Genomic DNA, 26649 nt, shown 5'->3' on the forward strand with positions numbered 1-26649 from the left:
CAGTCCTAAAACTTTTACAAGTAATGAGCTGTGAAGCCAATGAAATTTGATTTTTTTTCTGTCTCTTCATGTACCTTTCATCCTTTCTCTGTTTTATTTAATTAGTGTTGATTAATTTTACAGGGGCTTTTATTGTGACATTCATGTATGTGCCTACAATATATCTTAATTGAATTCTTTCCCTCCAATATTCACCCTCAACCTCCCTTCCCTCTTAGAAGAATTTCCACAAATGTCATCATTCTATTTTCATATGTATATACAATATTGCAACCATATTCTCTCTGTTTTACCCTCTTTGTTTAACCTTACCACTTGTACCGGTACCCACCCAGAAAGAGGACCTGCCTCACATGGTTTGGACTCCTTTCTCAAAAATAAAATAACTGTACCTGTGTGGGTTTGTATCTGGGCTTATATTCTGTTGCACTGGTCCATAAGCCAGTTGTTGTAGCAGTATCATGCTGTTTTTCTTACTATGGCTCTGAACTAGAGTTTGAAGTGAGATCTTGTGATACTTGCCAGGCTGATCGTTTTGGTCAAGATTACATGGCCCTTTGAGGTCTTTGGTTATTCCATACTAACTTTAGGGTTGATTTTTATCTCTCTCTGTGAAGGCTGCAATCTCATGGTATTGTATGGAATACTCTATACAGCACTGTTTACTTTAGGATAGCTTAATTTTTTTTAGGATGTTCTGTTGTTGATGAGAAGGGAGTGTTGACATCTCCCACTATCATTGTACTTGGACCTATCTCTTTCCTTTTGATTTGAAATGTTTATCTCATGAACTATGTGGCACTGATGTTTGGTGTATATGTATTTAGAATTGTTAGATCTTTCTGCAGAATAGTCCCCTTTATTAGAATGTACTGAAATTCTTTATCTTTTCTGAATGATTTTTGAATTCTTAGGAATAATGTTGGCTGGAGTTTCCCTGGCCTGTCGGCTCTTAATTGAAAAGGATTTCTGTATTTCTGGTGGTTCACTTCTGAATATTATATGCATATATATATATACATATGAGTGTTTGCATTTACATAGGTAGGTAGGTAGATCGGTAGACAGATAGATAGATAGATAGATACATAGATACTTAGATACGTGGATGGTTAGATATACATTGGTAGAATTGGCATGCTTAAACTTGAAACTTTTTTTGAACGCCTGTAAGAAAATTCTTCAATTTCCATTTATAGAGGTAAAACATAAAGGATATATGATAGTTACACACAGTGTTGGGTATACACTGTGAAATTTCCATTCAACTATCTATCTATTTATGTATCCATCTATCAATCTGTTTATCATCTATCTATCTTTCTCTCAATTGCATAATAGTGTGGTTCATCTCTCTATTTTTCTCCTTCTTCCCTCACCTCTCGACTTCTGGTGGATTTAACAAGTTTCGATGTTATATATTCATATTTGTATGGAAAGTTCATCACAAAATTCGGCCATCTTTAAATTTTCATTTACCCTCCCTTCTTACTAGCACCCTTGCCTTAACATGACCTGTGTTATATTCCTGTCCTTCATTTTTAAATGGTCTCCTTGTTGTTCTGTGGGTCTTTTGCTTTCGTATTGTGCCTGTTAATATATTGGACTTAAGTCAGTCTAAGCCTCTCTACCACACCTCCTCACCCTTTTACCCCTAACTTATGTTGTTCATCAGTTTTCAATGTGCCTTGTTCCTACTTAGATATTATGTTCTCCATCATTGTTCACCATCTCTCATTCTTTTCTTCATGGAATTGTTTCCTGTAACAGTGTAACACTTAGTAACATGTTCTGTATATATACATATGTGTACACATATTTAGCCATATATGATAATGCTTGTATTTATATTTGGATGCATCCTCTACATGTGAGAGGAAGTTTGTGGCCTTTGTCTTTCTGAGCTTGGATTACTTCACTTAACATGATGGTCCATCCATTTACCTGCAAATGACAAACTTTTATTCTTCTTTATGTAGGAATAGAAGTACATTGTAGATATATGTGCCACACTTTTTAAATCCATTCCTCAGTTGTAGAGCATCTGGACTATTTTCATAGCTTGGCTATTGCAAATAATGCTGGAATGAGTGTGTAACTATCTATTGGTATTCTGACTTCCATTCTTTTGGACATATGCCGAAGAGTGGTATTACTGGATCACATAGCAGTTCTACTTTTAGTTTTTGAGGAGCCTCCACACTGCTTTCAATAGTGGTTGTACTACTTTACATTCACACCAGCAGGGTTTGAAAGCTCTCCCTGCATCCCCACCCGCATTGGGTGTTGTTTGTGTTCTGCCTGATAGTCATTCGTACTGGAGTGAGGTAGAACCTTATCCTGGCTACATTTGCATTTACTTTATGGCCAGGGATTTTGAGTATTTCTTCATGTTTTTCTTTTGTTGACATTTAGAGTTCCTTCTATGATAAAATTCTGTTCAGTATATATCCAATTTCTTCATTGGGTCATTTATTCTTTGGGGGTTTAGTTTTTTGAGCTCCCTATAAATCCTGGTTATTATTCTCTTGTCAGTTGTATGGGTGGCAAAGATTTTCTCTCATTGTGTGGATTGAGTCTGTTTATTTTCTCCTGAAAGCTTTTTTTCTTCAGCCAGTCTTAGATAAAATGTATCAATCTTAAGAATTAAGGCTTGAACTCATTTAAAAGTGAGAAAAAAACAACAGCCTAAGAGACCTCAGAAAGGAAAATCTATCCTGGCACTTGCTTCACCTGAAAAAAATTTGATCCACCATCTCCATGTTTTGAAAATGAGTAATTGTTTTAAACTTGTTGATGGAAAAAAAACTAAAGATTTTGTCAAAATTGCTTGCATTCCTCCTTCCACTGCAGCTACAACAGTCCCCTGAAGGTTCAGTGGTTAGGATTCGGTGCCTTCTCTGCTATGACTGACTTTCACTTCCCAGTCATGGAACTCTGACACCTTTTGATGACCTACATGGGAAAGTGAGGCTTCCCCTTTATACTGTCCATTTTTCAAAAAACCTCACAAAGACAACCCCTTTCAACTCTCATGGAGATGGTCTGAGAACCACAAGAGCTAATTCCTTTGCTCCTTACTGACTAGTATGAGAAACTGAAATGTGATGAACTTAGGTTCCAGTAGGCTGTGGCTAGAGCCACTCTTTCTGTTCTTACTTCCTCCACTTTGGATAATCTTCCTCCTTGGAGGACTGACTATATTGAAATAGTGAGCCTTTCTTGTGATTGTGTAACTGACCATAAGGTTCCAAGTGGGGCCTCTTGAAGAATGCCACCCCGTTTGTCTCTTACTGGGTCTATTACCAGCACACCTTTTTAGTAGAAATTTCGTAGAAACTCAATGGCCACATTCTCTCAAAGGATGAACTATTTTGAAACCTAGGACCGGAACACCTAGATTTAGACTTCCATGATAATATACAAACTCTAGAATAGCTTCAATGTAAGGGTCTCTTTCTAAAATGACCAAAACTTACAATACACTAAGAAAACGAGTGAATTCTTGAGGAAGCCCTAAGGATTCTTTCTAGGAACTCTATCAGATTCAGTGAGCTTAGAAAATGCTCTTGAAGGCTACACCCTAAAAGCAGTGAGCTGAGTAAGAAAGAAGCTAGATTAGAAGGACTTGGGCACATTAAGGGTAAAGGTTTGCTAAGGGTGATGGAGGAAGTAATCAGCAGATTGATCATCTATCTAAAGGAGAGGAAAACTTTTGGAGGGTAGTAAATGAAGAATCTAAGTGAAAATATATCTTTATGTATGTTTGTATAGATGCATGTTTTGTATTTTATATGTGTATAGTGCCAGCCTTACTTTGAATTCAAGAGTAGCCATTAAATAAATTGGTACATGCATTTTAGGTGTTTTTGGTGGTAGTAGTGCTTGAATTTGGAGCTTCATGTTTGCTGTGTAGGTGCTCTACCACTTGAGCCATATCTAAAGCCCCATTTCATCTTGTTATTTTAGAGATAGCACTGCTTTTTGTCCAGGCCAACCTGGACACCAATTCTATTTTATGCTTCCCAATAAAGCTGAAATACAGGTAACTCCCACCACACCAAGCTTTTTTCTGTTGAATGGGGTTGGGTGAACTCGTTCCTCAGGATGGCCTTGAACCAACATCCTCCTAATTTTAGTCTCTACTATAGCTAGGATTACACACATGAGCCACCAGCACCCAGCTCAAATGCTTTTTTCCCCCATTAGTGTGTATTAATTGTACAAAGTGTTTTCTTTGTGATATGTCCATGCATGCATATAATATGCTTTGATCAAATACCTCTCCTCTGTTACTCTCTCTTACCCATTCACACCCACCTCCTTTAAAACCATTTAAATGGGCTTCGTTTCTGTTTTCATGCACACATATGAAGTAGTTTGATCATATTCACTCCTTCATCAAACTCTTTTTAATATACGTTTTAATTAGTGTTACATGCTTACAAACAAAATATTTTAAAATAATTATTTAATGATGTTGGCTTAACAAAACAAATCTGTGTCTTCTGGTCAACAAAGTACTCATGTAAAGACTTCACAACATCACAGGAAATAAGTAGAGAGGATGGATAACTGGCTCTGTTAAATGCTTCAAACCTTCCATGAGCTAATCAGCCCACTGCTGATGAAAAACGACATGTGCTTTATGAAGGAATTTATCGAATGTGAGGGTGCATCATTTGCACACAAGAAAACAAAATTAAGGATTGAGACAAGAGTGAAATGTCTGAGAAAGTTATAAAAGTAATTTTGGAAAAGAATGGAGCTTGTGGAGAATTTAGTTCCTAATCAAGGGAGAGAAAATGATTTACAGGATTTTCTCTCTAGAAATTTAGCATTGCTATTGAAGGTATATTGGGTCAATACCAAAACCGTTCCCTGTATTTCAATGACAGTTTTCTCTTCTTTTTTTCTCTTGTCTATTAGCACATAATAATTTTACAGGTGGATATGATGTGATGTTTACATCTGTGCTTACAATGTAACTAGTAGGATTTACCCCTTCATTTTCCCTCTTCCCTCCCATCTGAAATCAATTTCAATGCGTTTCCTTCTATTTTCATAGATGAATAGAAAATACATCTGTCATATTTACACTCATTCTCTTTTTCTTTATGCCCACCCCACTCCCATTGTTACCCAGCCACAGAAAATAACTGTTTTACCCTCTGGTCCATCACTTTTTTTAAATTATATTTTGATAGTCCAAGGTTGCATAATCATTGTACTTCAGACCAGTTTTCTTAGTTGGAAATGGTGAGATGATTAGATTGTCTTTGTTTATCATGTTGGTTTTATTGGTTTAGAACTAGTTTGCATTTCCAGACAGCCTCTAGATGTCCAAGGCATACATGTTAGACTTATGTTTGTAAATTATTTTGAATTTGTTTTACTGTTTCTGGTTTGCTTTCATATATTACATTTGGGGACTTTTGTCCTAATGTCATATTGCTGGACCAGTGTTTTGAAATGCTACCTATCACCTACTGAACAAATAGACTAGAACATAACAATGGAGTCTTGGTAGTCTTGGCCTAAGAACCATTCCTAAACAGTTTTGTTGCTCAAAAGTGGCTAAGAGGATTTGGATACCACCAATGATCAATCACTTCCCCTCCAATGCGTGACCAGCTCAGACAACAACCAAGAAATGTCCATCCTGGAAACGTGGAAACGGGGAGCAAGCAAAACCTCACTACAAGATGATTGATCAGTGATGTCCAGAAGAGGGAAATGTAAAAGAAATGTGAATAAATGAAGTTGCTTGTTTCACCCTATCAACAAAATAAATAATGCCTGAGGGTTGTGAAGGAAGATTTCTTACCCCTGCTTACCTGATAACGTTTTAAAACATTTCACTTGCCCATGTGCTTCCTGATGACCAGGTTGCTCGTGATTATATAAACACCTCAGGAGAAACAGAAACCTTGCTAGAAAGAATCACACAGAGAGCTAAATAGCTAAAGGGTGTAGGGAAAAATGACCATCTACATGATCTATTTACTTGAATGCTTTCTAGTTTTGCTTTTCCCTTGCACTTTACTTTATTATCTTTAAGGCAGTACTTAAATTTTTAAAACACAGTTCATTCAGCTCTCATAATTACTTGTGTAAAAAATTCTTGTTCTTATAATATCATTTGCCTGATAATATTTCCAGATGAGCACTTAATAATTTCAATCCTCCACCCCAGGTCCGGGTCCCAGTTCTGTAGGAAGTAGCCTGAGTGGTTTTCATTTGAAACCCTTCTCAAATGAGGAATGAGTAAACACAGGGGAAAGTGAAACTTTGGAAAGACATGAATAAGCACTCTAAATTAACATGTTTCACCAGCTGTTGGTTAACCTCTAACTGCATTGCCCATGCCTCCCCTAAATATTCCCAATCCGCATTTTCAGTGAGGTGGGTTGGAGACTTGATTGTCCTCTCTTCTTATACTTCTGCCTCATGAATAAACTTGCTCTTTTACAAACTCTTATTTTCATTGCTCTGCATACTGCCCTATGGACAAAATGGGCCTGATTCAGTTGCATGATAAGCAAAACTCTCTAAATTCTCTGTGGCTGATAATGATAATCCAAACAAGGCTGAAAATATTCAACATTGACATGTGTCGTGCACCACATTACATGCTGTACTCGCTTGTTTGTTCCTCTCAGGGACACCATGAGTAGTTGTCTTATCCTCAGTTTGTATCTGAAGAAACAGAGACAAGGAAAGTCAACTAATTTGTCAGCAGCACACATCTGGTAAATGATGGAGTTAGTTGTATTAATTGCAAAGCTGATGTGATTTCCTTTCAGAGGATTCTTTAATTGGACCATGGGTAGAGGCACATTGCTTTATTGTCCACTATCCTCATCTCCTTCTACCAGTATTTTTCCTGAAGCCCTCTGCATCCTTCTGTGAATTTTGACAGACTTTCCAGATGTTTCCAATGACTAGCTCTTTTCACGTAAGATGTGTCTGTGTAGATCCTTTTTCTGGAACCATGATCCCCAGCCATAAATAACAGAGGATATATTTTAGAAACACTGCTATTGTCTAGAAATAGGATAGAGAAATATGTAAGTGTAAGAAAAGTGTGGAGCAGGTGTCTTTGCCTGGTCTGATCCACATACTAGCTAGTGCTGGGGCATCACAGTCTCCAGGAAGAGTCTCTGATAAGCCCATGCTTGGCCACCATCCATCCTTGTGTTTTCTGGGGTTGTATGGGTTCTTTCCAGAGGAAAGGGAAAAAAGTATCAGCTTGTAAAATCAGGATTGATTTGTTCTCCTACAACATTTTCCACTTCAATGAGATAATTGCATCATTTCTTGAGGAAGGGAAGGATGTCCTTGTCTGAAGTTTTGATGGATAATCTATCAGGAACTAAAAAGCTCAGAGCTGAAGTTTTCCAGAAAATTCATCTCCTGCTCCTTGATACCTTTCCAACTTTCCTATCTGGACATATGTACAGGAGCGATCAGACTGCCCACTAGCAGCATGTCCTTGTTGAGCAAGGCAAGTTATTGTACTCTAAAATGGAGAGAATAACATCTGCCCAATAAACTTGTTGTCAGTATTCAATGAGGGCATATTTGTAAAATGTTTCATGTAGAAGCTGACATTTTGCAAGTACTTAACAGATAGTAGTATTAATATTGTTGACTTGCAGATATTTCAGTCATGGCCTAGGAGTTCTGAATAGACTTGGCATAGGTCTGTTGTGAGAAAACTGATTGGAATCTCGCAGTGATGAATAATCGATGTATCCAGACTGAACTCCTGAGTCCCCAAAATCCCTGCCTTCAAAACTATATTAATAATGTTATATATATCCACAAACAGCACTTTGAAGTTTTATATACACAAACACTCTCAGGACCAGTACCTTAGATATTCCTAGCATCTTAGAAGGTTCCTTCATGTCCTCACCAGTCAGCATATATCCTCTTTCTCAATAGTAGCTCCTCTTTTGATCACTTTCCCATTTGTTTCCAATTCTTCAACTGAATGGAATCATAAAGCCTATAGTTTTGGTGTCTGTCTTCTTTCAGTCAATATAATGTCTTTCCATATTCTTGAGTATAAGATAGTTTATACTTTTAGTGCTGTGTCATAATAGTTAAATATGTGACCATTTACCTTCTGTACCGTTCCTATGCACATTTGGCTTGTGTCCTGTTTTGGCCTGTTAGAAGCATTGTTCCTCAGGAGGAGATGTGCATGTTTTTCTTGATACATATGTTGCGGTAGAATTCCTGTGTTGTGAGAGTGAGGGGGAAATTCATTTGGCTTTTGGATTTAATCAGTTTCTCTGAGTCTCATTTGAACCTTGTACACTAGGCCTTTACCTCAGCAAGCCTTGGATTATTCAGCATTTGTCACAATGGCTGGAGAGAAGATAGGAAGGAAATCTCTAAGAGCTAATGGAGGCTAACTTGAAGGTCTTGGAAACTGGTAGTTATTTAGGAGCAAGCAACTTCTGCACAGAAGACCACCCAACATCACAAAGGATACGGCAGGTGGTTTTTTGACTGTGTAGGAAAGCCCTGATCCAGAGAGTGATGTGTCCCGTCTATGACAGTCCAGGAAAGAGCCGCTGTGACTCTGTTCCAAGCTCAGTGTGGGAAACACTGAATCATTTGAACTTGATCTGACCTTAGATAGACCTGCAGCAAAGTACCTGGTTTCAGCAGTAAATTCTCCAAGAGGGATTCTACCCAGGACTGGGAAGCCACCTTACAGTGAGCCAGCTCATCCTTGCTTGAGAAGCTCAAAAGAAAGTTAGCTATTGTAACCTTGATGGGTTCTTTCAGCATTTCTCAAAAAACAGTGCTTTCCTTCTAATGGTGATACCTCTGCCAAGCTTGAGGATATGCATGTGTTTTGATACTAAGCTTCCACTGTTACCATAATTTCTATTCAGAAGAAATTATTTACGTTTTTTCACTGTACATATTTGTTTTCACAATTGTTGTATTTGCGAAATAGAAGCTTTCACAAAGTTTGTCGATTTTGTAATAGCCAACACTTTAGTGAATGAACTTGCTTTTAAACCATGCTTGCTTTTAAATAATGTCCCCAACTTTTGTGTTGCCTGAGTCATTCATGCCATAAATAATTGAGCTATTCCCATCAATCTTCTTCTGGGATGTTACTGGAGAAGCAGAGCTTTTTTGTCTAGTTCTATTCTGTTAGGAAAAGACACGTGTAACTTTATCCTGACAAATGGCCATCAAGGCAAATTTAAAGTATCCATCTATAACAAGGTTAGAATCAGAAATGCTGCATCATTTTCTTTCCAGCATCATTTTTAAGAAATTGTCTTTCAGTATTATTCCAGTAATCTCTATTCACATATTATATCCAGAATGCCTTTTTCACATGCATCTGTATTTGCCATCTGCTCCTCCCGATCTCTAAGGGAAATTTCCCCACCTGTGAACCTTAGGACACTAGGAATGGCTACTCAAAGGGCTGTGTTGAGGTAACCATCCCTACAAGGGTCTGTGCTCATAAAATGTGAGTAATGGATATTCTCAAGAGCTGTTCTAGGAAAGGATAGGAAGCTGTCTCTTTTGAAGTAGGAAGGAAATTGAAGAGAATGTTTTAGGTCGCATATGGAACCTCTGGGTTTTGTTTCCTGTGGTACTGGGATCTAACTTGAGCCTTGTATGTGCTAGGCAAGACTCTCCTTCATTCGTGTTTAACTTATAGACTCTCAGAAGGCCCACGCTTAGGGTGAACTCCAGACCTGCCTGGTATTAGAATTGGATTATACAAGGAAGCTCTGGGCCTCTTCTGTGAGAAATACCAGAGCCCATTTAGCTGTCAGGGCAGATATGGCTGGAGGGAGCCAAAGTGGACAAGCTGAGACTCTACTGAGGAGCAGGAAGTGGGCGATGTTTATCCTCCCGATGCAGAAGAATAGAGAAGTGTAGTTTGGTCAAGAGCAGGTGGAGACTGACCAGATAAAATGCTCTGAAACCCTGCCTAAGACCTGCCCCCATCAGAGGAAATGTGGTCAGGAATGACCTAGTAAGCCAGTTTCTGTGGTTTACTCAATAGCTGATACCTCAAGATAAAACAGAATGTCTGTGCACAAAGGAAATTTCTAGAGGTAGCCCATGAGCTGTTGGCTGGGGAGGCTGTCCACAGATGTCCTTGTGGGACACCCACCTATTTGAAGCTTCATGCATACAGAGTGTATCTCATGAACGTAATTACAACAGAATGTATTATGGGTGGGTTTCATTCACGGTGAAAAATCAGCTATATGATATCCTCCAGTCAATCAAAGCTGTCAATCCTAAAGGGGATACTCCTCTTATTTCTCCGTCCTCCCCAGCTTTGCCTTTCTATTGCAATCCTGACAAAGAATTGGATCTTAGATCTTCATCACTTAGGTCTGCTCCAATCCTTTTTAGTGTATTACATTTGCAATAAATTTTCCTTTTGCTTGCTATTTCTATGTGCTTTTTCCAAGTCCTAGTTCCATTTGCCAAGAACCTGGAAGCCTCACAACCATTAGATATTCAGAATCCCTGACAGCATCACTCCTAGCGAGGAGATGGTACTGGGCTGACAGCCTATAGAAGAATGGGCTATTTGATGATCTCTGCTTTGCGTGTCCCACAGTATCTTCATCCCAGAAGATGAATATGGAAGGTTTCTCTGCTTTCAGGACACCTCCGTGACTCCCCTGTTCCTTAAGGCTCAGCGTGGGACAAGTGAGGACACAGGCTGTGGGGCCATATGTTGCTTCCAATCCCAGACGCTCTGTCGGGGTCACAGACCCTTGGCAATGTTGCCAACCTCTATGAGCTACAGTTAACTCTCTGTAAAATTGGCGTAACTATTAACTCTACAGGCTGGGAAGATTAGAGTTTATATGTGGAAAGTGTGCGAATGTACTACTCAGCAATAAATAGACCAAATGACTACTGAGCACACTACTTTGGACATTCTCAAATGTGCTATTTGGATGATTGAAAACTAATTAATTAATTTTTCTAATTGGTAAACTCTTTACTTTAACATTGATGTAGTAGTTTTACCATATGTTACCAAAGCTACAAAGTTATGGAGGTGGAAAAAAGATAAGTGGTTGCCGAGGTTTAGGGAAAACCTGGATGTGGGTGTAGTGTTCAGTGTGACTATAAGGAGCAATATAGATATCTTCATGGTGATATAGTAATTCTCTGTTTGTATTATGGTGTTTCCAAGATTCTACCCATTATAAACTTTCATGAAATTACCCAAACCTGAATGAATATATATAAAATTGGTGAAATCTGAATGAGCTCTGTGAAAGACATCGATATATAAATTTTTCGTAGTTGATGAACAAAGAATGCAAAGCAAACATTTTTCACTTGGATGAAGTCCCATTTATCAACTTTTAATTATTGGCATTGTGCTTCTGTTGTCATGCCATCGGCACTGTCAAGCATGACTATTTTGACCTGTGTTTTCTTTTTGATGATTTATAGTTCAGGTTTGGGGATAGCTCCAGTGAGAGCACTTGTCCTGCATGTGCAAGGATCTGAGTTTAACCAAGTACTAAATTCCTTTTGCTTTTTTTCCCCATCAGTAAAGTGTTGCTGAAAATGGTGTGGCCTCAAGAGGCTGATACAGAAGGATCTCCAGTTGGAGTTAAACCTGGACTACAGAGCAAGAGCCTGTCTTAAACTGAAAAAAAAAAAAACATGAAAATATTGTTGGTTTCCATTTGTATGTCTTGTGATTTTTTGTTGTTGTTCTTGTTGAACATCGGTTGTTTGGTTATTATGCAGTGAGTCTGGATATCGTATTCTGGTCATTCGTCAGGGTTTGCTATTTGTTTCCATTGCTGTTTTGTCTTTGAGTATTGCAGGTTGTAAGGAGAGAAATACACATTAATTTCCAAATAAGGTCTGATCTGTTCTCTCAGCTTTCAGGAATAGCAAGTGGGAAACCCACCCTTTTCTCAAGTGAAGACTGGTGTAATGGCAAGTTAAACTGCCACCAAACTTTCCACCTCTTTTGAAGATGGCTTCTTGTGGATTGGATTTAGTTACTGGCAATCTTGTTTCTACATAGATGATGAAAATCTTCTGAGTTGGTCCTTGAGAAAGGCAATCCTGATGTGTAGGAGAAAGCTATCTCAAAGGGCAGAGGAAAAGCTCACCTTGTAAGCCCGACTGTAAATGATCTCAGAATGGTACTTCAGGCATCTATGACAGGCTTTGGTTGGAGCAAAGACTAAGTTCTTTGCACAGGTTTGGTTTTATCCACACAGGAACTCAAAAGTTGGCTGGATCGTCTCAGCACAATACCTGAGGCAGCCAGCAGCCATATTAAAGTTGGGTTAAGTCTCTTAGTGAAAGGGCTTGGATTGAGTGTTTGAGCCAAGAATATTTTCAGTCAAATATTCTAAACATCTTTTCTATTTCTTAGACATTTCCTAGCTTTATAGATGAAAAATATGTCATTTATGGGGTAAACAATTTATATGTTTTGGGTTTATTAGAGATCGAGCCCAAGGCTTCATGCATGAGAGCATACAATCTACCACTAAAGTATGCCAGTAGCCCTATTACACAATTTTGTATTGTGGTTTCCGTTCTTCATTCTTAGAATAGGGATTCAATGTTTCATATTTGTATTTGATCTAATAGTGTGAAGCATTGCTAAAATATTTGCTATTATTTTTAAGAATCTTCTTAAAGATTTCTGTAGAATTTTCTGTATTTGTTATATACCAGTATATTAAGTCTCTTCTGAATTCTATCAATAAATAGAAATTTAATTGCTTAATATTTTTTCAACTCCACTCTGTGTGCCTTTAAAAAATAATAGGATGATACTGTGGTTTTGAACTTAGGGACTTATGCTCGTAACATAAATACTGTACCTGCAGTTCTTAACTTTTGCTTTAGGATGTTTTACATTTTATTGTCCTGCTTTTTCAAAGCCTGGTAATGCCTTTGAGCACAATCTTTCTGATCTCCCCACCTGGAGTAGCTGAGAATACATCCATCAGCTATCATGCCGGCTGTATTTATATCTTTTTCATCCTGCACTGTACTGACTAACACTGACAGTATTTAAGTGAAAGTGAGAGTAAGCATTCTTGCCTTGTTTTTGAATGTAGGGAAAATAATTCATTCTTTCAACATTGTATATGATAGCTGTAAGTTCTTTAGAGATGTTACTTATCAGCTTGAGAAGGTTCCTTTCTTTCCTAGTTTACCGAAAGCTTTTATAGTAATACATGCTTAATTTGTCACATTTTCTGCATTCATGAATGGAACGATGTGCATTTTTTTCTTTAGAGTCTTAATATCAAATATAAACTTGGATTAATTTAAGTTTTGAAGCATGCTTGCATCCCCAGAATAGACTCTTCTTGCCTATGGTGTATCATGTATGTTGATTTTTTTGTCATTTATTTTTGCTAGATTCTTGTTGTAGGTTAAGTAAGGCACCGCAAATGATGTCACTCTTTTGCACTTGTCAAGGAAGCAATAGCAAATGTCATAAAATGTGACAGCAAAGGGCTAGAGACCTGTTATAAGGAGAAGTTCACAAGGAAAAGGCACTAGGAAGTTTATGAATATCCAAGCACAGAAACTGTGAGACAGAACAGAGGGATCCAAGTTGTTCAGACTGCACAAAACCAAGCGAATCCTTGTGATGGAAAGACTGGCATTGTTTTGGAGTCTCCTGGCTGGTTATTTTGACAACACTGCCTCCCAGCGGCATGACTTGGACTTACACTTTTGACATTCTCCTCCAGCACCTCATGAAGGAGCTCAACCTACATTTGGTCAGTTTCATAGTCATAGACTGCAGAGAGTTGTGTGATCAAGGAAAGGGTTAGATTCTGTGGCCTCTTGATCAAGCCAAAGACTCAGAAAGATCCACAGTGAGAGGAGACGGGAGACTTCTTTTTTGAGTAGAATTGTGTATTGATCTAGGTCGAATGCTCTACCACTTGAGCACATGCTTAGTTCTTTAACATTTAGTATGAATTTCTGGTAGGGTCTAATGATTTTTGCACCCCTGGGCTGACATTAGGCCAGTTGGCTGACCTCCACCTCCTGAGTAGCAGGGATTATAGCCATGCAACACTATGCCATGTGAGAACGATCTTCATCCAGAGGCCACAGAATGGAGAAGTGGGAGCCTCTGCTCCTAAGTCACTGTCCTCACTCCTTGGAGTTGGAAAGTCCTAGATTTGAGACATGAATAAAGAAGAAGGGGCAAACCTAAAAAAAGGAATAGTAAGACCTTGTCTGGTAAAAGGTGAAGATCCTCCAGGAACACAAGGTCTGTGTCTTTTCACTCTTCTCATGGTCTGCTGTTTCTGGTCATTGTGGACGGCAGGTGTCCTTAGACCAAATATTAAGTCCACATAGGAGACAAACGCAATATGAGTATGGAGCTGTCAAGGCTTATCCCCTCTGCCACTTGTACGATTGGACAGCTGCAGGGCTAAATGAGCAGTTAGTGATTTCAGGAAAGCAGACTCATGTCCGTGAAAAGTAATCTAGGCAACTATTTTCATGATAATCTCCTCAGTAGAAGTGCCACATTCAGCAGAGTCAGTGTGAGAATCATGTATTACCCAGGTGTGTGACCTCTGAAGTTAAGATTTTCAAGCTTACTAAGAGCAAGTGAAGCTAGGCCCTTCATTTAGATTTTGCCATGATATCACAGGGAGCAATTTCTCATAAGTCATTCCTCCTATTTATTAGAATCATATGACCTTGCATTCATGAGTGTGATGTCTTATTTTTACTGTTTATTGACACATAACAACCTTTAATCCCAAAAACACATGTACAAATACCCTCAAGACAAGTCCTGAAACATGATCTTTGCAATGAACAAAGAGAGAAGACATCCCAAGGAAGGACTATTTCGTGAAAGGTGTGATTTGCCTTCATGGTGCAGACATGAGCCTGGGAAATGACAAGTGTTTGGTACAGCCTTAACTACCATTTATTTAATTAACTTACCTCAAAGGCCACCGTTTCCAGAGAAAGTCTCTACAAAGATACGAGAACTAAGATGTTGTCAAATTCCCTACAGAGTACTAGGGACTGGTGGTGACCCTTGGAACACTAGCTCAGTTGAGGGTTCTTTGAGATCAGGCATAGACACTCTAAGCCCTTCATTCCTAACACAGAGTATCCACACAGATCATGTAGAAGGTTGAGGAGGCCTGTAGCAGCCCCCAATGTCTATATTGAAACCCAGCCCTGAGTCAAGTCAACCTCTGTCCTGATCCTGTGAGGAGACCTCTGTGTAGAGCTAGCCAAGGACGGCTGATGAGCAGCCTCTGGAAGGCAAGGATGTTTATACTTGCTTGTCCTTAATGGGGCAGCGTGGCTAAAATTCCTTAAAACAGGGATTCTCACCAGCATTGTGAGGTGCACAGAGTCTCAGAGGACTTCATGCAAGGAATAGTAAGAATAAATATGCAGCTACTCATGGGTTTCCTCGAGGAGAAGGTCCCTCCTGGTCAGTGTATGAGAGCATGGCGTTTTCATTAATGGGGGAACAGTCTTGCAGTTTTTGGCAACTGAGGACTCACTAAGGGCCTTGAGGCCTCTTTCCCTAGACACCAGCCCTTATCCTCCTCTAAGCCATATCTTAGGTAAGGCCATTCCTATCCTGCCTCTTTGGAGTAGCAGAAAGAAGATTCCTAACAAATAGGCCATCTATGGGCTTAATTCTGTGCAGTGGGCATATGGGAACTGAGGCAGAGTGCAGTGTTTCTGGGTTAATGGTGAAGAGAGCTGACACTTGGAAGCAATTCTCCTCCCAAAGATTTTTTCGGGGGTGCAGATAATGATGAGCAGACAAAGGCCCCTACACAAAGTGAGGTCTTGTAAGTGGGTTAGGACCACGAAACCCAGCAGCATGCAGTCTGTTCTCTCAGTGGATATATTTGTAGAGAAGACTGAACTGTGCGCCTTTTCACGGTAGTGCCTGGCACCTCCAGACTCTCCCTTTCTTTCTGTCCTAACTGCACAGGACAGTACAGAGGTCTGGAAAGAAGCAGCTGCCTTAAACGCATTTTCCAACAAAACTACCTTTATTTGCTAAGACAGACATACCCTCACATGAAAAGACCCCATCCCACCCAAAAAGCATTACCCCATCCCTTCCTACCCTCCCTCTTCTGTTCCCACCCTAAAACCCAGGTGGATTAGCATGTGTTAGGCGAGAGCACTGTTTCAGGCTGCCAGATGTTGCCACAGTGAAAAGACAACAGATTGAGTTGAAGCACACCAGAGACCATGTACCAACTCTATTGGCATCAGTGCCTCTTTTTACTATTGTTGGTGCCAAATACGTCACACCTCCTCCTCTTAGGTTGTGAAGAGGGAATCACCCCAAGAGCCAAGTCCTGACCCTTGGATACCCCTTGTCCATGGGGTGTCTTGTCCACACCCAACGAGAATCCTAGGACATCTCGCTTTCTTGATTTGGCAGCTGGAGGTGAATCCAAGCTGAGTCCTCTGCGGAGCAGGTTCCCGTCAGGAACCGGGCTCAGTGCTAACCCCCTGGGCAGCAGAGGATGTTGTGAGTTAAGCAGGTATGCCAGGCTTGGGAGGTCTTCGTCTTCCTCACTGCTCCCTTGGGGCCCACCATCAGCAGAAGGTTGTCCAGAATGCACTGTACTTCTCTGCCCAAGGCTCTGAGAGTGGTTTCCATGGAACTGGGGAGGAGCGCTGGACACGGTGTCTTCTAGTGAGGGAGATCCATGACTCCCTGATAAGACAATGTCCTCAGGACCTATTGGGTCTGCATCCAAGTCTCCACCTGAAATGTGCTGTGGGATACACACAGACTGAGGCTCTTCATGCCACACAGCTGGGCATCAACCTAGTCTGCACCATTACTACCTCCCTCCATTCCATTCTCACACCTTCCTCTTGTCTAAAACTTATATGCCCTCAGGTGCAGCCACACTCAAAAGCCAGACTCCTGGGCAGGGTAAGGTAAAACAAAAATCACACATGCCTCATATGCAAGGTCCTCCTTCTCCTTGTCCACCTGCTATCCTTTTCTGTCCTTTGTACCTGGAATCTCTCCATCTTTACAAGCTCAGTGTTTCCCAATGCCCTGGTCTACCTGAAGTCACTCCCTGACATGACTCTGTGGTGGCCTCCCATACTGTGGCCACCAAGTGTGCCTCTGCCCTTAGTCCAATTGGTGTTCTCCCTTCCCTCACTTGTTTCCCTATTGTCTCCTCTTAAGCTCACCACCAGATGTCTCCCCTTCCATGGCTAATTGAGATACTTTCCTCTACCTGTTTTCTACCTAGTGTCCTCTATAACTAGTGTACTTTTTCTTCCTCTTACTCCTGACCTACCTGGTGACACTCCATCCCATGCTTACCTGCACAGGATTTAGTCCTTCTTCCTGCTCCAGAAACTCAGTTAGGGCCATGAGATCTAGTTCAGGGTCTGGGGAAAGCAAGGCTTCTAGGAATTTGGGGTGAATGATTTCCTCTACCTGGGAACAGAAGGAAGAGGGTGTCAGTATGAGTGGCAGCATGCAATACCTAAAGCCATTAGGAACTTCATTAGAAGCATAAAGCAATGGCATATGCAATGTGGGTGACATCATGGATTTACGAAAACATCACGACCCTCTGAAACAGATACACACACACATATGCACGCAAATGCACACACACACGCACACACACACACACACACGCACACACACATAAATATTCATCTCAGCTGCCCCGTAATCAGCCCCAAATGTAATGATCTGGAATGCTTGTCCCAGAATCTGGCTGCCACTAGTGCCCTCCATTCAGCTCACATTCATGACAAAGTCCTTGTTGGAACACAGTTCATCAATGTAGCTCAGGAGATCTGGATCTGCAAATGTCCCCTCGTCTTCCTGCTTCTGCTCCATTCCTTCCTCTTCCGAGTTACCGTCAGACTCTCCAATGGTCAACGGCTGAGTTTCCAGCCAGTCCATGATATCCATATACTCCTTCACAACTTCAGGTGGGATGTCATCGGACGCCTTGTTATGCTGCTGCCCCTGGTATGTGGGTGCTGGTGGAGGAGCAGGCTGAGCCTTTGGGCTGGTCTTTCTGGTGGTACACTCTAATCATGGGAGAGGAGGAGGATACATGCATGCGGACTCTAGGTTGGCCCAGCTATGCTTGAAAGGGCAGTGTTTCATGAGCTACCTGAACCCAAGATCTGACACGAGCTATTTCCATGCCCAATACAAGACCAAGGGCACCAGGTTCCTCAGGCTCTATGGGATTTTTGGCTCACAAGAGCCAATGGGTAGCCCTGAAAGCATACTCCATAGGAAGTACAGTCGCCTTTAGCCACTTGGACTCTGACTTCAGATCCTGGGAGAATAAGGGTATCACTACCTGGCTGCTTTGAAACCTCAGGTGCTGGAGGTCTCTGAGGATCCAGGCTCAGTGATCCTGGAGGAGGCTGGGAGTGCAAGCCCATCATCAGTTGTAGTTTGGGATTCTCCATTTCCTCGGCAGCCTCAAATTCCATGAACCTGGGGCACAAGGAATCAATGACTGAGTTGAGAGAGAGGAGATGCCTGACCCAGGAGATTGCAGATTACATGGGAGAACCACAGTTCTGGAGACACCCTCTATCTCCCAATGCCTGCAGGGATTCAAGTTAGGCCAATTTTACTTAGCCATATCCTTGAGTGACACCACTTCAGACCTATCCTGTCCCTACTGATCATCATATGATGATGCGACGGCAAGAGCGGGTCAGGGGTTGCAGTGATCGTAGACATCACCTGGGGTCTTGTACCAGATCCCGAGATCCTGAGTTTGAGACTAGAATGAGTGCAATGATGAACTGGAAGTCAAAGGCCCAGGGGAGATCAAGATAAAGCATAAGCTAAACAGAGAGGATTTGGTTGCTTCCCTCTGAAGACATATTTGCTTGTTTAACTGACTTTTGTTTAAGAGATTGTTTGTTTGTGTCAACGGACTTACATGGGGAACAAAACAGTAAGGACTGAGGTATGTGCTTGAGATATGAGAGGATGGCCACCCTTGAGCACTCTCACTCCACTCTTACCCTCTTCTGGGACATCAGGTTACAGCTGAGAAGTTTCGGGCACAAGGGTGTCCCCAACCTATCAAGCTCCACAGATTGTGGGCCGGGTGTGCAACTCAAGACTCATGGAACATCCCTTTGCAAAACTCAAACTGTTGGATGGGAACGCATGGATGGATGCTTACCGCTCCACAACCTGTTCCTCACTCTCACACCCAGGTCATTCCGTAGACCAGTGAGGCTGGGGTTATGGGAGTGCCAGAGAATGCATTGCCAGCAATCCAGGTAGAGTCGGGAGCAACCTCCTGGCTAGCAAGGGTTTGAGAAGTAGGGCCCTAGTCAATAATTCTCTTGGCACTGTTTTGGTGACAAGCTCCTCTAGACCCAGCTGTGCAATCCTCTCTCTCCCACCATCCAGCCCAGGCTTGGATTCCTGACTCACTTTCCTGCCATCTCTTCATAGTCCATCCGGTCGAAATTGCTTATGGATTCCCACTCCTTCAAGCCTCTCCATAGTCCCTCCTCCATTGACATGGTGGGCGTCCGCCGGGCCAGGGACCTAAGCACTGGGCTGTAATTGCTCAGGATCAGTCATGGTACACAAGCCACTGTCCATTCCCAAGTGACATAGTCTAGTATGTGTCTTTGTCCTCCTCACCCCTGCATACTTTCATGATCTCCTCCCAAGTTTGTATCATACTGCCAGGACACAGTCTCATGCCTAAATCATTAAAACCCACAGCTGCTGTGTAACCTATGAGTTCACCATAGTTGTGTATTACAAATTGATGAATTTGTCTCTCAGAAACCACATATTTAAGTCCTTATTCCCAATGTGAGGGTATTTGTTGATGGAGCCTTTGGTGGGAGCTAGAGTTCAATGAGGTCATTGAACTGGGTCTCCCAGGATAGATTAGTACCTTTGCACAAAGAGGAAGACAACCCATGCTCTCTCAGTCATATGAAGATTCAATCTAGGCATCTATGGGGTAGAACCCTGAACAGACAGGGAATCTGACAGCATCTTGATCCTGGTACTACCAGTGTCCAGGACTGTGAGTAAGGAATGTCTGTTGTTTCCAGTCACCAGCCTGCAATAGTCTGTATGGTGGATGTGCTTACTGACACCCTGCAAAGGATGACCTGAGGCCTAAATCTAAATGTGTGGCCTCTACTGCACCAGAATTCCTCTGTGACATTTGTCCTCTGTATCAGTATGACAATTATCAACAAATGAAGAACCATTGCACTCACACACATGATGATCCAGCAACATAAAGCACTGTAATCATGTCATGGTTACTGAGTGGTATTTCTGATATGTTACTGTCTTGAAGGATGCCACCAAACTCTGTGCATGTCATATTATTCCCTTCTAGGAGCTCCAGGAGAAGCTCCCAGCCATCTGAGGAGAACACTCACATCAGAAAGCAGGAAAGCGCTTCCACTTCACGAACGTGGGGAAGGTTCCTCCGGACCAGGGTCTTGAATTTCTGCCAGCGCCTGAAGTTGTTGTAAACACTGTCCTGTGATGACATGTCCTCCTCAGGCGTGGCCTTGTCCTTGGATGTTGCCAGGCCTCCCTCCACGCATGACCTGTGTGATTGTGGTCCTGCATTCACAGGCCACATGATGGGGGCCTGGTGGACAAGTGGTGGTGGCGGTAGTGGCGGAAGACCCAGGAACCAGTTCCCCTCAGCAGCCTGGCTCTCAATTGTTGTTGGGGTAACAGCAACCTGGTTCACGCTGGGTGATACCAGCACAAGGGAACCAGGTTGCTGTGTGCCCCCTAAGTGCAGCCCTGGGGGCCTCCAGTTGACAGGGGCCTGAGAGACACTGTTAGTATTGTGTGGGGGCTGTGCCGTCCCAACCGGCACAATGCGGTGGGATGGCACAGCCCCTGAGAGGCCACAACCCCCATTGCCTGCCAGCAAAGGTGGCTGGTGGGAAGCAGGCATCAGCAGCAGAGGACTCCACTGATGGAGTACTGGAGTCACGATGGGGGGCAGGGTTTGCTGCCACATTGGCGGGTGTGCTGGGCCAGTGGCAAATTGGGGAGAGTTCAGGACTGCTCCTGTAGTTATGGGGAAGCTAGGGCTGGGGATCATGACCGGTGCCAGCACTGAAGATGCTGTGGAGAAAAAGAAAGTGGTGCATTAAGGAGGGAGATGGTACCAGAGGAAGGCTCTCAATTCCTGGGTGTCACTGAGAGTCATGGAAGGATTCTCATCAGGCCATGTTTGTGTGACAGGAACCTTCAGGAGTTTGCACAATTTCCTGCTCTCTCTCTCTGCTTGATAATTTTTCCATTAGAGCATTTTCCCACCTTTACAAGATTCCCTGACACCTCTCTGCTGAGAGCAACCAATCATCTTTCCTGGAAGTTTAGAAACCCCTGGGTGAGCATCTCGCTAGAAAACCCTTTTCTCTGCAAGTCATCTCCCAAGGCTGCAGTTACTTTGACCACTTTGGTAGCACCTTCCCCCTTAGCACACTCATTAAGGGGCTGGAAACCCATTCCAGTGACAGTTTCTATCTCCCCAAGTTCCCCCATGTAGGTTCCAAATTCATTCTAACCCAATCACCTCCTCAGTCTTCCTTTTCCCCATGCTCCTTATGAAAACTCCCTCTAAGATTTAGGCTAGTGGCATCCAATCCCTCAGTACCAACTCACAAGCAAGTTTCATGACCCTGAAGAAATGACACAGCACTGAAGCATTTCCCTCAAACTCTCCTAGGACACCACCATCACACCATCCCTCCACTGCTAATAAACCATGTTGATGTGCGCTGTCTCTCTTCTAGAAGGAATTGATCCAGGGGCTCCCACCCTTTTCTTGACCAGTATATTTACAGGACGTGTTTTTAGGTCCCTCTCAACTGCTCCCCTTATTCTGCCACAGGATTCCCTAGCTTCAATAGGTGAGGTGATGGGGGGAAGACTAGGACTATCTACCGCATTTTCTTCAGCTCCATCATTTATCCCCAGGGGTGAGGCAATTTAAATTTGAGATGAATTAAAGGGAGACAGAGAGAGACCATGTTCTTGACCTGCAGGCTTACCTGCACTTGAAGGCATCGCCATAGGTTTGGACACTAGCCAAGACAGTCTGGCAGCCTCCATAGTGCGACAGACCAAACTGTCTCGAGGAGCTGCTAAGGGTCCAAGTCAACTGGGAAAATTTAAAAGTAAACAGGGTGGAATGAGGTCAAGACATTCTGCAGTGTGGGGGAAGGGCAGACCATCAGGGATAGGATAGGTAGCAACATTCCATAAAGGGCCAGTGGACAAAACCCTCAGATTCCCTTCAAATAATAGATTAGCAAGATTATTGGTGTTTCTGTAGGCATTTTTAAAGGTTTTCCTGAGATCATAGCACCACCAAAGTGGTATGAACTGATGTCCCCTTTCTGTAGTTCACTTTCAGCCAACCTGTTTTTTTTTCTCCCCAAATTGCATTCCTCTTCAGAGGCAGGCTCCTTAGCAATTTCACCAATGGTCGCACTTTCTGAACAAAACTCCACACATAATTTCAGGGAAACACTGGAACTGATGGCAAGAGGAGGATGGGTTTGATAATGACATGGTCTTATGAGATCCAGTGTATTTGCTTGCTGTGTGCACATCATTCTTCAGATAGCAGTCCTCATGTCTCTTAAGATGGTGCAGTTCTGTTAAAAAAAAAAGACGGTGCATTTCTGAAATGCATTCTCTACCACCATCACTTAATGATGACCCTTTGTTGGAAAGACCTTGATCATGTAGGAACCACAAATGACCTACAGGACCCAAAAAGCACTCACTTCTTTTTGGTTCTGAGAGTTTTTATTTGCAGTACAGAGACACAAGTGTGTTTGACGTTTCTCTCACAAAACACAGTCATCAGTTCCTGTGTTTCAAAATGATAGGAACTAGAACTCATATTTTGTGTTGCCACAAAACTGCCTGGCCAGAAAATTGTTCAAAGAGATGTGGAGTGACTGTCTAGAGGATGGCAACAAAATCTTCTGTGTGACAAATTTCTCTATGTGAGAGAGGATCAAATTGTTCCCATATTATTTGGGAAGTGGGTAAAAATTGGCCAAGGTGGTCAAGTTGATTAAAAGTATAACAAAAATTTGCAAAGCAAACATTTCTGAATCAACATTTACTGGGAGATCTCTATGTGTCAAACAAAGGGAAAGAGTAGGACAGTATCTAGGAATAGAATCAGACAAACCTGGTGTTAAGAGAGGTTTCCAGCTCTGAAATTCTGTGCCAGGAGTGTTCTTCAATGGAATTTTGCAGACACACAGGGTTTGATCGACATGAAAAACGGTGGGACAAATGCATCCAGAGCACTCTCCTAAGATGAGTCGACACTGCTTTAGGGTGGACTGTGTAAGTCTGTCAGGTAGGATGGTGTCTAATTGCACGGTGGCATGGTACTGATGTTGCAAATCCTGAGTGATCAAGTCCAACATGCTGGGTTTAAGGAGGGAGTGTCGCAAAGATACCACCAGGAGGCATTACATGGGGAATGTCTAAGAGTAGCTGAGACCCCCTATTTCCTTCACTTTGAAAGGGCGCGCGGGACCCAACTAGTCCTAATTGCGCATGCGTGTGTGTTAGGGATGGGCGGGGGCGGCTCTCGCTCGCACGCCATCGCGTGGCCGTGGCAATCTCCACTGCCCTTCAACTGTCGCCAGCATCCGTTGCTGATGCGGTGATGGAGACCCACAGGCACGAGCACAGAGGACCTCGTCCAAACCGTCCTGCATCCCATGGTGGACTCCAAAATCCGTTAGAACTATGGAAGAAAATGTGACGCTTCACGGATATGTAGGACCTGGCAGCCTCCTCACGGGTGAGACGTTTTGCTTTCTGCTTTCCGAAGCATATCGCACTTTGTCTGTTTTGAAGTGTTCTCCTTTCCTTGCTGGGGCTTGGGGTGACTGCAACTCTGGGAAGCTCACATCAGCTCGGTGTTCTCCTGGTGAGGTAGTCTAATGCATTTCATTTTCTCTCTTCCGTTGGGTGGATGATCAAAGATAGAGTTAGAATGTTGAAGATTTCCTCAGCAGCCCTCAATGCCTTCAGCCTCCCTGGGATGCACCCAAGATTTTTCTTGGTCTGGCTCATTATGCTGATCTATTTCTTCCCAGGAACCCTCAGTACCGCACGAGGCAGGCTTGGCTTGTGCAGGATGATGAAGAGACAGCACTCCCACTAGGTAATTAGCTTCTTATGCTTTCGATCTTTGCCTCCCAAAGTTCATGTGTTAAAGACTTAGATCCCAGCCAAAGACCTTATTTGGTACTGGCCACCTTTTCAGAGGGGTGAGCCTAGTGCAATGAAAATAAGATATTTAGATATCTTATTATTGATCAGTGCAATAAATAATAAGTTATTCACATCAGATATGTAACTTTCAGGATGGATTGGCACCCCAGCCGTACTCTCTGTGTCTCTGCTTCATGGCCACCATGAAGTGAGCTGTATTTCTCACCATGTGGACTGCACTATGATGGACTGCCCCTCCACAGGCTTGAATGCATCATCACATCAGGCTGCCATGCATCAGGGCCAAGTGACTACGGAATGAAATCTTTGAAGCTCTGATTTAAAATAAATTCTTTTTATCCATTAATGATGTATATTTCGATTATTGTTTCATCATGACAATAGCTGGATAACTGAAAATTGGTAAACAGAGTGTAATTCTTGCTGTGGCTATATCTGACTGTGTATTTCAGAAGCCTGGGTGACTGACTTGCTTGAGCATTGTGCACGTTTGTTGCAGCAGACTAGATGAAGCCTTCAGTGCTGGAAGCAGAGGTTAATGGGTGAGTAGAGTGGAATCTCTGAGGAGGAGAATGCTGACATGAATGCACTCACAAGGTTTCAATTAGGATCAAGGACTCTACTAGGAATTGGACTAGAGGCTACTCATTTGCATTCTGGCACAAAACTTGTTTACACTTTGTCCATTCACCAAGTGTTTGTGTGACAATACATTTCAATGTGGCAGACTAATTAATCTGTTGAAGCAATTTCATTTAGTGTCTGAAAAGTGTGATGCTGGTTCCTTTTAGCCAAATTTATAGTGATATTTGCACACTAATGGCATAGCACTAATATTTTCAAATGTAGCCAAGTGGTAGTGATGTGAAATTGAGGCCAAGCAGAGTGTGATAGCTGATGAGGTTAGTGTCATAAAATAAACCAGTTCCTTTGTGCTGCTTGAAAATGCTTTCAGGGCATCTTGGGAACTAACACCCCCCACTTGTTAGAGTATCATAGCATGCCTTTTTGAGAAAAGAGCCTTGGGGCATGCTTGCTTGCACAGGGTCAACCAGAAAATTGTTTCCTTCTTTAGTCATCAGTAAACAAGAAACCTTAGAGGCTATGATCAACGTGCTCTGAACTACTTAACATGGTCCATGTCATGCTTTTGTTATTGCTTGGCATTGTCCACATACGTGCTGGTATTGCAGGCATTCCGAATGCAAGAGCTGTGGGGTCATATAGGTTTCCACTGAAATTTCAGAGGAAATCCTACAGGTGAGGCAGTCTGTGGCCCAGTCTCTGTCCCTGTAACTACCCAAGAAGGGCCATGAGTGAAGCTGTGAGAGTGAACAAAAGTTGCCATGGAGACTCAGGAAATTAGAGATGCCAGGAAACTTGAATGCTTGATGGGGAAGCCAAGGTAGCCAGAAGATGAAAGCTATGTTCGTGAAGACCTTGTCTACCCCTCTTCCACAAAGTTTATGCTATGTCTTCTTGGAATGACATCTCAGTCTCAAGCATCCTAAAGACTGTCCTGGCTGTGGAACTAGAATCTCAGGGATGCAGTGATGTCACAGATCACTTGAGGTTTTGGACCAGATTTGGGTTTCCTAAGTCTGGAATAAAAATCCTGGAATGATGAGCTAGCAGACGCAGACCCACAGGTGGTCACAACAGACTGGAAGCTAACCTGAGAGGATTGGGTTGCTTCCCCCTTAGAGCAGGGGTTTTGTTTGTTTGGATGGCATGTGTTGGTTAGTCTGTTTTCTTTGTTGTTTTAGGGAAGGGGTTTATAGCAGCAAAAACCATAAGGAGAGAAGGATGTTCGTGTGGTGACTGAGAAGCTCTCCTGTGCTGACAGTGGGTTGTCCATTCTCGTCCTCTTCCGAGTCATTCAGTACAACTGTGCCAGTTTCATGATCAGGAGTGTCCCCACTCTGTCATGTGCCTAACTTCCAGGCAGGTGGACACCAAAAAACTGGTGTAGAACTCCCACCCTGGTCTTCACCCTCAAAGTAGGGTTGGACCTATGATCAGTGAAGCTGGGCTTTCTGGAAGAGCTAGACAGAGGACTTCCAGCACAGCAGGTAGAATAAATATCCTCCTGCAAATAGTATTGTGAGTTCAGCTTTGAATGACTTTGTTTCCCACAATTCACATGTAGAAATCCTGACCTTCAAAGAGAGGGTATTCGGTGATGGAGATATTTGCATGGAATCTAGGATTAGATGAGTTCATAGAGCTAAGCCTCCCACATGCAATAGTGCCCTCGCAGGAACAGGACTGGCAGTCAACGTTCTCTTAGCTATGTGAACACCAAGGAG

General features: G+C 42.4%; 1 protein-coding gene and 2 long non-coding RNA genes across 3 annotated transcripts in view; 2 read left to right on the plus strand and 1 right to left on the minus strand.

Annotated features, from left to right (window-relative positions):
• The window catches only part of LOC141424098 (uncharacterized), a 61498-nt gene extending 48279 nt beyond the window's left edge, over positions 1 to 13219 (plus strand). The window contains exon 4 of the long non-coding RNA XR_012448939.1: positions 11583 to 13219. This is a non-coding gene — a long non-coding RNA (uncharacterized lncRNA). The remainder of the gene's footprint in view (positions 1 to 11582) is intronic.
• A 3082-nt stretch (positions 13220 to 16301) lies between these two features.
• LOC141424284 (NUT family member 2G-like) lies at positions 16302 to 18322 on the minus strand. Its single transcript, XM_074077853.1, has 3 exons — positions 17822 to 18322; positions 17387 to 17503; positions 16302 to 16817 (listed from the first exon to the last, which is right to left on the minus strand). Exons 1-3 carry the CDS (start codon positions 17990 to 17992, stop codon positions 16302 to 16304), a joined length of 804 nt encoding a protein of 267 aa, XP_073933954.1. The 5' UTR covers positions 17993 to 18322.
• Positions 18323 to 20987: 2665 nt separating this feature from the next.
• LOC141424097 (uncharacterized) lies at positions 20988 to 24691 on the plus strand. Its single transcript, XR_012448938.1, has 3 exons — positions 20988 to 23903; positions 24202 to 24269; positions 24472 to 24691. It is a non-coding gene; the product is annotated as an uncharacterized lncRNA (long non-coding RNA).
• Positions 24692 to 26649: the final 1958 nt, after the last annotated feature.

Source organism: Castor canadensis, chromosome 6, assembly GCF_047511655.1.
Source record: "Castor canadensis chromosome 6, mCasCan1.hap1v2, whole genome shotgun sequence".
NCBI lineage: Eukaryota > Metazoa > Chordata > Mammalia > Rodentia > Castoridae > Castor > Castor canadensis.

What these genes read in the sequence shown, in the direction of transcription:
- LOC141424284 (XM_074077853.1), bottom strand. Translation starts at nt 17,992, where the DNA reads ATGGATATCATGGACTGGCTGGAAACTCAGCCGTTGACCATTGGAGAG. An exon ending in ACAAGGACTTTGTCATGAAT is followed by an intron (nt 17,504 to 17,821) that starts GTGAGCTGAATG and finishes TTCTGTTCCCAG; the next exon opens with GTAGAGGAAATCATTCACCC. An exon ending in AAGGACTAAATCCTGTGCAG is followed by an intron (nt 16,818 to 17,386) that starts GTAAGCATGGGA and finishes TGTATCCCACAG; the next exon opens with CACATTTCAGGTGGAGACTT.